Raw genomic sequence first — 14907 nt, forward strand, 5'->3', positions numbered from 1 at the left:
CCACATCATTTAATTTCGAATTCCAAATATATAACCAAAAAAAAAAAAAAAATGAGCACAAAAAAATAAAAATAAAATAATAATACAAAAATATTATATATATATATATATATATATGAATATATTCAAATAAATACCGCTATTTTTAGCTGGCATAAATAGTCATTTCTGACTTCAATGCCAAAACAAATTTAAAATTAACAACAACTGGCAGGCTTTCCCATAAAGGCCCGGTCACACAGCCCTCCACGGGCGTATCGCGGCCGAATCACGGCCAAAAATTTCTGCCCGTGAAGCAGACGCTGTTGGACGCTTTGAGGTCGCGATAAAGACGCGATACAGCCGTACTTTACCCGTCGTTAAACGCGGTAAGAAATTCACACGCGGTTGGCCGCGCGAAAAAGTTTTGGGCTGCCCAAAAATTTAGACCGCGGGTAATCGCGGGCGGTACACGTGGTACACGTGGTACACACGCGGTAAAGACGCGGTACAGACGCGGAACGAACGTGCTAGGACGTGCTACGGCCGCGGTTAAGACGTGGTTACACGCGGAATTGGACGCGAAATTTTAGCGGGTAATCGCGGGTGGAGCACGGTCATAGCACGTTTCTTCCGCGTCTGTACCGCGTTGTTATCACGTGCATTAGCGTGTGTACCGCGTGTAAGCGTGGTAGGCCGCGGTACCGCCGCGCTTCACCCGCGATAAGGACGCGGAACAGTCGCCGGCGTCTGTTCCGCGGGCATACCACGGGTAAACCGCGGGTAAGCCAATTTTGCACATTTTCCACCACGGGCAACCGCGGGCAAAAAAAAAAATCGCGAAATTTTACCCGCGATACAGACGCGAAAGGCTGTGTGACCGGGCCTTTAAAGTTTGTTATTGATGTAATCTGTGAGTCATTAGCTGAGTAATGAAGGATGAGAATATACACATACATCCACACGGAGTCGGGCTAACTCGCCCCACGGGACATCTCGGCCCAGCCTCAAATAATGCCATTTCCGACCACAATCTTTAATGGAATTGTATTAAATGATACTATTGAAGACAACCTATAACTTCTCTTTAGGGAAAATGACAAAAAAATGGCATTTCGGACAATTTACTCACAGCTCGCAATTCGCGTTGCCGCACGTACATTAAAGGTAGACGTTACTACTGCAGCTAGAAGGGATTAGACCACACAGCGAGCTAGCGAGCCAACTGTGACAGGTGGCTATCTCATTAACTCAGCTCTCATTTAACATAAGAAAAAGAGGATCATGGGGGACCAACAGGCACCGATTTGGGAAGTTTTCTATATAGAGGGAGCAAGTAGCTACAAGTATGGCAGTGTGCCTTTAAATGTGCGTTGCATCGACTCGAACCACTGAAATTCGAGCAATGTTTTTGTCAGTATTTCACTGCAAAATATCATTTTCATAATTTATGAAGGTCTATTTTTGATTCCTGGTATAAATTTCGTTATTGAGAAGTCGAATGTACTACATTTTAGACAAGATGGCTGATGTTTGTTCACATTCTTTCGTCCTGGCCGTAAATTAGCAGACTACTGTTGTTGTGCACCACGCAGCAGCTCATCGCTCAGCTCAGTGTCCAGCTAGCAGTACAGCGCCGCCGCCGACCGGGTCTGCGGGGGAATTCACTGACTCGGCATCCGTACCCGCTGCACTGCACTGCCCAATTTGATCGAGTGAGTGACTAATCAAACTACATACATCTAGATCTATATTTACTATAATTATTATCATTAGTCATTCAGAGTAGAATATCCAATTTGATTAAGTGAGTAAACTAGACCACTGTAGCTACATCATCATTACTAGTATTAGTCATTCAGGCTAGAATATCCGGTTAACATGATTATGATTAATGAATTGAATTGAAGGAATGGAATTTTTCTTTTTTCATAATCAGATATTCATATTTTACTCTTAAAAGTTAAAGACTTAATAAATAGCTATATCTAATGTTAGAGCCTAGCACACCCCTCTAGCCTAGTACTCTAAGCAGAGAAGTGAGCTGACGAATCGCCTTTTTTTTTGGAGGGGGCTGCCTCAAAAAAATTCTAAGAAATGAATTATTAGGCGTTGGTTTCAAGTTTTTGTATAATTAGGCAGCCCCCCACCCCCCTCAATTTAAAAAAATATATATTTGGCTCAATACGCCTCAGCTTGACGACAATTCAACACTGGATCTGCAAATGCTTACAGCTTAGTTATATTCATAGACTGTTGTAAAGATTTTAAATTTTAAAGGTTTGTGAGGCCGCAGTGCGAAAAAATACATCTCATAAAGAGGAAAAACTCAATCCTGATGGAGTTACAAGCACATTCTCATAACAGAAGACTGAAAAGATCTTTGATAAGATACATAATTATAACATCTATACGCTCGCTCAAGCTTTGGGGGAAATTACCTTTAGTACGTCGCTTAAATTGAAATTATAGGGGCACGTTTAATGATGAGAGGAAAAGGGGACACTTATCGAAAGGGTCAAGACGCTTATTAGAAAAGAAAAGGAGCACGTGTCAAAGTACAAAGGCTAATTATCAGAGGTGAAAATGGGGCACTTCTTACACCTAGAAAAAACGAGGCATGCACCAGGGATGAAAAGGAAATTGTCGACGGAAAAGAGGCACCCATCAGATTTTGATAGGGGTCACTTATAAGAAGTGAAAAGAGGCATTTATGAAAAAGGGATAGGTTCTTTATTAGAAAGGAAATTGGGCACATAATATCATTGTTCAAATGGTAATGAGAAGGGGAAGTGGCTCTTATTAAAAAGAAAAAGAAACACATGTTAAAACAAACGGGGCACTTATCAAAGACGAAAAGTGGTAATTATGAGAAGGGGAAAGGGCACTTATAAGGAAAAAGGGCATTATTAGGAAGGAAAAGGGGGAGTGTTAAAATAAAAGGGGCATTTATAACGGATGAAAAGAGCTCTCATCAGGAGGGGAAGGGGTACTTGTCAAAGTAAATCGAGTATCTCTCAGAAAAGAATAGGGTCATTTACAAGAGATGAAAAGGGGCACTCATGAAACTGAAAAGGAACTTTTTCATATATGAAAAGGGGCATTTATGAAAAGGAGAAGGGGCTCTTTTTTAAATGGGGGCACTTATTAAAAAGGAAAGGGGGCACATGTGAAAATATAAGGTGCGCTTATCCAAGTTAAAAAGGGGTAGATATTAAAAGGAGGAGGGGCACTTTTTACAAATGAAAAGGGAAACTTGTCAAAGCAAAAGGGGAACCTCTCAGATTTGAATAGGGCAATTATTAGAGGTGAAGGGGGAGGTGAAGGGGGCGCTTATCAAAAGTGAAAAGGGTACTTCTCGTACCTAAATAGGGGAACTTACTAGAGATTAAAAAAGGCACTTATGAGAATGGAAAATGGACACTTATTGCAAAGGAAAATGGGAACATGTCAAAGGAAAAGGGGTACGTGTCAAAATAAAAGGGGCACTTATCAGAGGTAGAAATGGGAAGGGGCACTTAAAAAAATAATAGGGGCACTTTTCCTTTGTAAAAAAGGCACTTTTCCTATGTAAAAAAGGGCACTTTTCCTATGCAAAAAGGGGTACTTTTAGGGTACTTGAAAAAGTGGGAGGGCACTGTGCCCCCCTGCAACCCCCCTTCCCCCCCAGCGGGAGCGCCGCCTCTGGTGAAGTCTAGTTGAGACCCTTGTATGTAGTGCGAGTTTGTATTCATAGTTTTCATGTATTTATGTAGCGTAGCTACATGGGGCATGGATGGCAAAAAAAGGAAAGGAGAATATGGAAAAATAAAAACCTGAAGTTATTTTTTAAAGAGATAATTGGTATTAAACAAATTGTATAGCACAACAGACTCTGAAACTGAGTACTCTGAGTGGGACCCATCCAATCTGTCTCGATACTCCTTAATTACCAATTTTACCATGCATGCCTGTTATACTATCTAGGCATCTAGGATCCTTGTTCAGTTAAAAACATTGTGACAAATTGGTATTGCCTATTGGCAGATTGGTTGAAATTCTCAGTGCCAGGGCTGCAAATAAGAGTCTCAAGCCAGGTTCAATTCCATTCAGTCTTTATTTCCAATCCATTCAAACAGTAACAAAACAAAGTAATAAAAGGATATGAACAAAAAAATGAAAAGCTTAACGTAAGACATAAGAAAAACGGATATAAATATGGATTTAAAATACTGATAGTTACTACAAGAATATAAAGTAGAATAGGTATTCTATTTTATAAGATAAAATGATTGGAAAAAGGTATGTGTATTAAAAGCTCAATGTAGGCTTGTAATATTACACATACGTAGATATTGTAATAATAAATATTGTATTTAAAAAGTTAGAATAATTACACATGTAGTACCATTGCTGATATTTATATATATTAAAGACTTTAAAAAAAAGTTTAAACAAAAAGTAACAAGACAGTTATATTATGACTGATACATAGCAATGATTTTAAATACAATTCTGAATCACATCATGAATAAATTCAGGTGTGAATATAAATGTGAACATGAAAGTAGAATAGGAGCAGCATCACAATCGAAATACGAGCAGAAAGAGAAAGAAAAAGAAAGCTCAAGCTCGAAGAAATGATAACAGAGAGAAATATTGGGAGAGTTGTTAATGGTCCAAAGGGAAAGGGGAGAGATAGAGAAGGAGAGATGGCATAATTTCCATTCAGATTATAATGCATGACAGAAAATACATCGCCATAATAATGTAGAAAAAACAGCAGCAGAGCTATACAACCAGGCGCGGATCCAGGATTTCTTAGGGGAGGGGACCCAACTTTTTTTCTTTTTTTGCTCCCGAAAATTTGAAAATCGCGCCGGCCGAAAACTAGCTCAGTGGGGGGGGGGGGGGGGGGGGGGGGGGGGGGGGGGGGGGGGGGGGGGTACAGAACACATTTTTTTTTTTTTTTTGCTCCCGAAAATTTGAAAAACGCGCCGGCCAAAAATTCGCTCAGTGGGGGGGGGGGGGGGGGGGGGGGGGGGGGGGGGGGGGGGGGTAGTGAGCACATTTTTTTTTTTGACCCTCAAAAAAATTTCAATTTGCACCCCCCCCCCCCCTTGAGCGCCAGGGGGGGGGGGGCCCAACCCCAAAAAAGGTAAAAATCACGTGATTTTACATGATCTTTTTTTTCAAGGGGGGGGGGGCCCGGGCCCGCCCCCCCCCCCCCCCCCCCCTGGATCCGCCACTGTATACAACGGATGCTTTTGACCCATAAGGTGATAAAGAAGACACCATTTTGCATTTTGATGAGGTCAATTGAAAGATTTTAATTAGAGGCAAAGACAAATATTTTCTGTTTCTTTTTTTCGGGGGGGGGGGGGGTGGGAGGGTGAATATGGATCTTATAATTAAAATGAGGCGACAAACTGAAACAAAAATCACTATAAACACAAAATATTAGATGAGAAATTGAAAAAGAAATAGGTTGAACATAAGTATTCTCATTGCAACTTGAAATCTTTATTCGTTTTTACATTTCTTTTGTTTTACCCCTCAATGTCCCAATGTTTAATAAATGCGTCTTTACAAAGTGATAGTTGAATTCTGTTCCAGAGGGCGCTACACAAAATAATTTGTTAATGAGATAATGAAAAACTGAGTGTCAAATGTGATAGAGCATACAATTTAAATGATAATATCATCTTTGTTTGATCAAAATCGGTTCAGGGAGGGCTGAAATATCCATAAATTTAACGATTTCATTATAACGACCAATCTGGACATTATAAGTCGTCGGATTCGAAAAGGCTAATAGACTGTCAAATTAAAAAAAACCTGTTATTCACTAGGCAAATTGTTGTCGTCAAGCAGTTCTTAAAAACAATAATAATAATTGACGCAACAGGGCACTTTTCCTATAATGCCCAAATCAAACGTCAAAAATGATGTGAGGGATGAAGATGATTAGAGGGGTGTTGATGAGGTAAGGGATGGATATGATGTTGATGAGGGATGCAGATGATGAGAGGGATGGAGACGATGTTGATGATGAGAGGGATGTTGATGATGCAGATGATGAAAGATGCAGATGATGGGATGGACGGAGACGATGTTGATGATGAGAGATGGATACGATGTTGATGAGAGATGCAGATGATGAGATGGATGGAGACGATGTTGATGATGAGAGGGATGTTGATGATGCAGTTGATTAGAGGGATGGAGACGATGTTGATGATGAGAGGGATGTTGATGATGCAGATGATGGGATGGACGGAGACGATGTTGATGATGAGAGATGGATACGTTGTTGATGAGAGATGCAGATGATGAGAGGCATGGAGACGATGTTGATGATGAGAGGGATGTTGATGATGCAGTTGATAAGAGGGATGGAGACGATGTTGATGATAGGGATGTTTACGATATTGATGATGAAAGATGCAGATGAGAGGGATAAAGACGATGCAGATTATGGGATGGACTGAGACGATGTTGATGATGAGAAATGGATACGATGTTGATGAGTGATGCAGATGATGAGAGGGATGGAGACGATGTTGATGATGAGAGGAATGGAGATGTTGATGATGAGAGGAATGTAGACAATGTTGATGATGAGAGGAATGTGGACGATGTTGATGATGAGAGGAATGTAGACGATGTTGATGAGAGATGCAGATGACGAGAGGGATGTTGACGATGCAGATGATGAGAGGGATGGATGATGTTGATGATGAGAGATGGTTACGATGTTGATGAAAAATGCAGATGACGAGAGGGATGTTGACGATGCAGATGATGAGAGGGATGGAGACGATGTTGATGAGAGATGCAGATGATGAGAGGGATGTTGGTGATGCAGTTGATTGGATGGCCGGAGACGATGTTGATAAGAGATTCAGATGATGAGAGGGAAGTTGATGATGCAGATGATGAGAGGGATGGAGACGATCTTGATGAGAGGGATGTTGACGATGCAGAAGATGAGAGGGATGGAGACGATGTTGATGATGAGAGGGATGTTGATGATGCAGAAGATGAGAGGAATGGAGATGATGTTGATGATAATGGATGGAGATGAGAGGGATGTTGACGATGTTGATGATGAGAGATGCAGATGATGAGAGGGATGAAGACGCAGATGATTAGAGGGATGTTGATGAGAGATGGAGATGATGTTGATGAGAGGAATGAAGACGATTTTGATGAGAGATGCAGATGAGAGGGATGGTATCTATATTCCCACCCAAATTTAAATGTCCCCCCTTAAAAAAGTGATCTACAAATTTGCTGAAATGACATAATTTTTCCATGTTTTTCCTCATTTTTTTAGAATGATACTTAAATCTATTTGTGCATTGGTTCATAAAAAAAAATAAAGCACAGGCCTGCGTAGTTTGTAGTCCTTCATCTTGACAGTCATCGTCAATATTCACACTCCGCCCTAAAAACAATCGTGTACTATGCCACGCAGTGGTAACGCAACTTTGTTTATTTGTTTATGTATTTATTATTTATTTATACAGGTACACAAGATCAGATATAAATCTGTTAACCGCCCCCCCAAAAAAAAAAACAACAAAACATATATATATATATATATATATATATATATACCGGTATATAATAATTGAATGTTACAGCGCAATTATTTTCTTTCAACAAAGTCTTCAAGATATTTGCTGAACAGTTAATGACCAGTTGACCAAAGGTCCGGGAGATTATAGGCTTGCAAGACCGAAGATCTTCATGCCCGCCCATGCACTGACACGTCAATGCAATATCATGTCTTAATTTCTTTGCTTTGTTTATAGACTATATATTTCTTTGATTCCCAGAGAAAGGGAACAAAAAGGAGAAAATTGATCTCGCAGGCCTTCAGTCTCTTGGATCGTGGATATGATTCGACCCCGGGGTAACAAGCCCCCCCCCCAAAAAAAAAAAATTAAAAATACAACAGTCTATTATATTTTTTTATAAGAATATAACTAATAACTAATGTTTTGGGGGTGGGGGGGGGGGGGGTGGGGGCTGCGTAATTATACAAAAACTTGAAACCGACGCCTTTAATAATTCTTTTCGTAGAATTTTTTGTGAGGCAGCTCCCTCCTCCCCCCCCCAAAAAAAAAGGCGATTCGTCAGCTCACTTCTCTGCTTAGAGTACTAAGCTAGGCCCATATAGGCCCTAACGTTAGATATTTTTTTTCCTCTTTAACTCTTCAGAGGGACTTTATTGTTCCATTTCAAAAAATATATATTATTTACAAAACAAGTGAAATGAAACATATAAATTATATACAAGATCAACATAATTTCTTAAATGATCATTTTAATATTTCTAATACCTTCTTAAATTCTTCTTTATCAAAGTATCTTATATTTCTTTGAATTTCAAATAACATTTTAATGATGAAATAAAATTAACCTCTTTGGATTAATTGGTACTTCCCCAAAGTTCCGCTTTACGTAGTCTTTGTATATTACCAGTTGAGCATAATTTATGAAAAAATTAAGTAAAGTAAATTTTCTGTTATTTATTTTATATCCAATCAATAATATTTTAATATCAATTTCAATTTCTATTTTAAAGATGAATTCTTGAGATAATTTTCCAGAAAACTCTTGCCACGAAAACTCTTGCCACGAAATATATATGTTCAATAGTTTCTTTTTCACGACAAATTTCACATTCGTTAGACTACGATTTTCCATATAAAGACGTTAGATATTTATTAAGTCTTTAACTTTTAAGAGTAAAATATGATTATCTGATTATGAAAAAAGAAAAATTCATTCCTTCAATTCATTAATCATCATGTGAATCAGAGATTCTAGCCTGAATGACTAATACTAGTAATTATGATGTAGCTACAGTGGTATAGTTTTCACTCAATCAAATTGGATATTCTACTTAGAGCATATTGGACTAACCCATGGCCTGGATTCATGTGTTATCCCGTACTTTACAGACCGTGGACATTGTGATATCCAGCTAGTCTACCAAGTGTCAGCTGGTGTATAAACAAATAGACAGGTACTTATTTACTACTCTGAATGACTAATTATAATATAGTAGATATAGATCTAGATGAATGTACTGTAGTTTGATAAGTTTACTCAATCGATCAAATTGGGCAGTGCAGTGCAGCGGGTACGGATGCCGAGTCAATGAATTCCCCCGTCGACCCGACTGGCGGCGGCGCTGTACTGCTAGCTGGACACTGAGCTGAGCGATGAGCTGCTGCGCGGTGCACAACAACAGTAGTCTGCTAATTTACGGCCAGGACGAAAGAAAGTGAACAAACATCAGCCATCTCGTCTAAAATGTAGTACATTCAACTTCTCAATAACGAAATTTATACCAGGAATTAAAAATAGACCTTCATACATTATGAAAATGATATTTCTGCAGTGAAATACTGACAAAAACACTGCTCGAATTTCAGTGGTTCGAGTCGATACAATGCACATTAAATCATGTACGTGCGGCAATGCGAATTGCGAGCTGTGAGTAAATTGTCCGAAATGCCATTTTTTGGTCATTTTACCTAAAAGAGAAGTTATAGATTGTCTTCAATAGTATCATTTAACACAATTCCATTACAGATTGTGGTTGGAAATGGCATTATTAAGTCACAATGAGCACAAACATGATTGGTATCTCTCGATCTATGAATAATATCGGGACATCGATCGCGGGACATAGACCTCTAGTCTTTGAGGCTGGGGCGAGATGTCCCGTGGGGCGAGTTAGCCCGGATTCTATACATGTATAAACGATATTGTTATATATTGGTTAATGTCCTCTTATTGACAAAAAAAACAATAACTTTGTAACAAATTATTGCCAATTGCCATAAAGTTTAGATTTGAAAGTTTTAAGGTTTACATCAATATGCAGTAATGCATTATATAGCTTAGATCCTGGCATTTCATGTTGATTGAATGAGAAGGTGGAAATGGGAACAGATTTAATTACGAAAGAAGAAAAAAGAAATTTAATATATTAGAAATACTTAAGAGAAGTCTTGACCGGCTTACTTGGGTAAACTACAATTAGTGGACATTTGGTGGTCAGGAGTAAATTTACGAAATAAGGAAGGTCTTGGAGATCGAAAGTAAATAAGGTTAAGAGACTAACCTTTAAAGGTTAAGAGATTCACTGAATTGTTTTTCTTCAAGGAATGTAAATTAATACATTCCGTGAAATTTCTCTCTTTTGTTTGGAAATCTGAATGTGCCCGTAGAGTACCTTGACCGGCATGCCCAGTGCCAGGAGTCACTAATCTCCCCATTGTGCTCTGTTTGTGTTATACCAATCTCCAAAAGAAAATAAATGTAAAATCTTTCCAGAACTACCCATACTATTCATGTAATGAATTGCCCTGTGTACGACATTCTCTGCACAAGACAATAAGATAATTAGTAAATATTCAGCTTTATTACCTGCGCAAGTTTACAAGGTTTTAGCAGCACTAGACGAGTTTCTTGCATTTCGACCTAAACGAGTTTGCAAGGATTTGGAAGCAAAAACCCCTTTCACACCGGGCCGTACGTATAGTTGCATAGTGCTGCGTACCGACTACGCCAAGCGTACGCTACCCTACGTAACTATACGCTGAGGGACGCAAAGGGGTACGCGAGATGGACGCAAAAATTAAACATCACTTTTTTTTGCGTATTTTCGCCGTAGACACTAGACGCAGAATGTACGCAAGTCTACGCAACACTACGCTACTGTCACCATGCCTACGAAATAGTATACTACCCTACGCCAGTCCAACGATGCAGTTAAAGCGTATCAAGGCATCCTTGATCCTACGAGCATCTATTGCATATTAATTGCACGGCGCTTGCGCACAATGCACAGTAAGCAACCGTAAGCAAACCTACATACCCTTTACGCCAGGCCTATGTTAAAGGGCCACTCTCACCCAACTAACATAGCCTTTCAAAACATGAATACACCTCTACTTATTAACTTTCCAGCCTCTGATATTTCAGAAAATCTCTAAATTGACTCCAAAATGAAAATAACCATCCATTTTTCACAGATCTCACGCCTGCTTGGCTACGCCCCTCGAAAAAGGGTAATACGGTCACGTGGCTTGATGACGCATGTGATGGCATTGCGGGCATGTCCGATTTGTCCTGCAATAAGGATCTTACAATGTCATTGTAATTCATAAATGAAAAGTACTGGGATTATCAAGTGCATATTATTTTTCGGATAAATGTCTTTTTTTCAATTTATATCATAGTTTGCCTTTCTAAAGACATTTGAATGCCTTAACCACCCTCCTTTTCACCGGAGAGGCACTTGACGTCATAAACAGTTGCGTAATACAGCTCCGAAACTGGGCTTTTTTCTGAGCGTTCTGAGTCGTTATTTTTATAGCTAGATTCCAGATCTATTGATGATTTCCAAGAAAAATCACTGTCATGTTCGGAATCTCTGTCAAAAATTATTCTACATGACCTTTTTTCCATTTTTTAGCCCGTTTTAGTTAGAGTGGCCCTTCAACCCTATGCCTGCTATACGCAATCGTAGGTACAACAATTGCACACGCTGTAGGTACGCGGTGCCTATGCGCACAGGGTATGTAATCATACGCCATCGTATGCCACCACAGGCATAACCTACGCAATGTCTACGCCGAAACAACATTTCTTTCATGAATACGCAGATCTACACAGATCTGGTTTGAAAGGGGCTTTAGGGGTTAACTTAGTTTTTAATTCGTTATTTTTGTTACACTTTAATCTCCGAATAATTCCGGGCTGTTTCAGTGGTTATTAAACATGAACGATAGACATTATTGCCATAAAGTTGTAATAGTCTCTATTTTGCCTCATTTTATTGAATGATTGTGACAATATGATTTATTCCTGATAGATTTGGGTTTTAGCTTTCCAGAACTGTATCGATTACTGTAATCTAAATATTCATAGATATTGATCAATAAAGTTCTGATGAGTTAAAACTGTATCTATTACTATTACGATTAAATAATATTGTCACAATTGTTTCAAGAAAATAGATAAAAGAAAATTTACTCTGACCTTATGGGTGACAATAGAATTTCATACTTGCAGTGAAGACGTGTTCAGTCATTGCACCTCCAAATAACGGATTCCACGACTGCCCAAGTATCACCGACTACCTGCTCGTGGGAACCATCTGCCGATTTTCCTGCAAGGAAGGATTCAAATTAGAGGGCGATTCTCAGCTGGAATGTGAAGGAACACGGCAGGCTGTAAGCTGGACACCACAACTTGTACCAAGTTGCACAAGTAAAGAAAAACTCTTCTATAGTCTGTTATTTACACATAATTGAAAGGAAAAATAATTTTTCATTTTTAAAGTGATCAAATATTGAACATTCAAATGCAGTCTAGTTCAGTTTCACAAACATTTTAAAATATTGAAAGTCTAGCTCGAAAAAAGCTTGAAACGCAATATTCACAAATAAATGCACAATGCTCCATGGATCGGCAACTCTTTAGTATTTGCCTTAAGATATATGACAGATAATTACCTTTTATTTCTTTGGTGTGCTTACCCGAGGGCTTTAATACGTTTAGGCTTAAAAATAAGCTACAGTTCTGGTAATGATAGCAAATAAATATTCACAGATTCCAACAAAAATTATACTGAATGTTCAAGATTACAAATAAATGACATGTGCCAAACGATTTTGGTAGAAAATGTATAGGGGCTGAGTAATGAGCATAGAAAGATTAGAAAATCAAGGTTAGTAGGCCTGACACCATGTGCTTAACACAGGTCACTATGTACAAATAAGAGTTGTGGTTGTAATTATGATGATTTCCAGTAAGTTTTTGTGAGTTTGTTTTTATTTCACTGGTCCAAACAATCAAACAATCAAAACAAACCAGAATGAATTATAGCCACGTTCTTTCAACATTTGATTCCCATGCCAGAGCTCAAGATTAGCTTTAATGATCAAGATCAAAAAGAGTGCAGCATAAAAACATCTTCATATTTCAACATTTTTATTTTCAAAAGTAAGCTAGATTACTTTTCTACCAGTAACTGCATCAATATATACCGTGATATTTATCATGATTCAAGACTAATACAGGGAATAAATATGTATAATAAAGCAAGAGCTTGTGGGGGGTACTCCTGGGAAATAATCTGTCAATGGAGTGTGTACGTTTGTATTGGATAATTGAATAATCATAAACATTTGTATTTGTCTTTTTTCATTAGAAATAACCTGTGACCCACTCTCAGATCCTATGCATGGTTCGGTGACGTGCACATTAGGTTATGATTACTTCAGCATGTGTACTTACTCATGTGATGACGGATATGGTCTTGACCGTGGAGTGGCTTCATACCTCATCTGCCTCTCTTATGGCTGGTCTGCCCCTCCCGTTGAGGAATGTACAGGTAAGTAACCAAAGTATTACTAAGTTTGAGCTAAAGTGATGAATGTGGGTCATATTGTTATTTCAATAATTGCAACTCAAACCCAATAAAAGGCTAATTTAAAGGCAAACTTTTTGAATTTTCCTTTGTTATGAGAAAATCTTATTTTTTGTTGAATTCCTTCTTAAAGTTAAGCCTTGTAATTCAGTTATTCAAAATGGACAAAGTTTACTGGCATGGATGTAATCTGCCTATATTTTTAATGAACATCTTCTTTCAATATCTTTGGTAGTAATCATCATGGCTTTCTTGCATTTTTACTGAATCGTTGAGGTTAACAATCTTCCGGGTTGTCATGTGCTGTTCGAGACAATCATTTTATTTACCTTTCACAGCTCTAACATGTGAAATGGTGCAACAGACAAGTGAGATGTAAGATTTTAGATATCATGAGACATGAGACAAGAAGCTAGAAGGATGTTTAGGCTATCCTACATTTTGAAAGGTCCTGTGAAAGCTTAACTACATTCCATCAATTTAAACAATGAACGAATGGACCATGAAGCGGAATTCAACCTTTAAAACATATTACTCAAATCAGTGGCGTATGCAGGATTTTTTCAAGGGGGGGTTTTAACATTTTGAAATTGGGCCGTAAATTTCGCAACGACTCAGCCAGCGGGGGGGGGGGGGGGGGGGGGGGGGGGGGGGGGGGAGTAACAGGACACTTTTTTTGAGGGGGGGGGGGGGTCTCAAAAAAAAATTGCAACGACTCAGCCAGCCTCTGTTTGTCTCGAAATTTGAAAATTTGAAATTTTTCTTTGTTGGGGGGGGGGGGGGTAAGGTCACCCTTTTTAGGTCAGCCATGGTCATGAATTTTTTTTTAAATAATTAAAAAAAAAAACAAAAAAAAAAACAAAGGGGGGCTTTTAGGGGGGTTTTCGTAAAAAAAAAAAAAACCAAAGGGGGGGGGGGGGGTTTAACCCCCACCCCCCCCCCCTGTGTACGCGCCTGACTCCAATCAAACGCAATCTCCACTGGCTGCCAGTAATTCAACGTATCCAATTTAAAATTCTTCTCCTTGCCTTTAAAATCCATAACAGTGAATGCCCCACGTACCTTTCCAGTCTTGTAAAATCCAAACCCCCCTCCTCCAGGTTGCGTGCTTCTACTTACTCTTACTTTCAACTAATTCCTGGCCCTCGTGTGAAAACAAGATGTGGGGATAGAGCGCTTTCTGTAGCTGCCCCCCAGTTGTGGAATAGCCTCCCGTCCTACATTCAAAATGCTCATTCTAAATCCACTTTCAAAGTAAAGTTAAAAACCCATCTGTTCAAATCCATACCATGAATTTTGGAATGTCGTACTTCTATTATGAAATAAGTCACCTTTAGCACAATTTAAGTTAGATTAAGTTGATTTATTCATTTATTTGTAACAAACTGTTATTTTGTTTTTGTAACGTAACATAGCGTAACATACTGTAATTGTGTACTGAATAATATTGTGTACTTGTGGTGCTGTCATCCCAGCTTTATTTCGTG

General features: G+C 38.8%; 1 protein-coding gene across 1 annotated transcript in view; it reads left to right on the forward strand.

The window, feature by feature from the left end:
- Window positions 1-8885: 8885 nt before the first annotated feature.
- LOC582103 (sushi, von Willebrand factor type A, EGF and pentraxin domain-containing protein 1) overlaps window positions 8886-14907 on the forward strand; it is a gene marked incomplete at its 3' end in the record, with an annotated part of 83258 nt that continues 77236 nt past the window's right edge. Inside the window, exons 1-3 of the mRNA XM_030989882.1 lie at window positions 8886-8998; window positions 12061-12258; window positions 13202-13384. Coding sequence (XP_030845742.1) covers window positions 13231-13384 — 154 coding nt within the window. The remainder of the gene's footprint in view (window positions 8999-12060; window positions 12259-13201; window positions 13385-14907) is intronic.

The sequence above is a fragment of the Strongylocentrotus purpuratus genome, unplaced genomic scaffold, assembly GCF_000002235.5.
Source record: "Strongylocentrotus purpuratus isolate Spur 01 unplaced genomic scaffold, Spur_5.0 spur5_scaffold_19, whole genome shotgun sequence".
Lineage (NCBI taxonomy): Eukaryota > Metazoa > Echinodermata > Echinoidea > Camarodonta > Strongylocentrotidae > Strongylocentrotus > Strongylocentrotus purpuratus.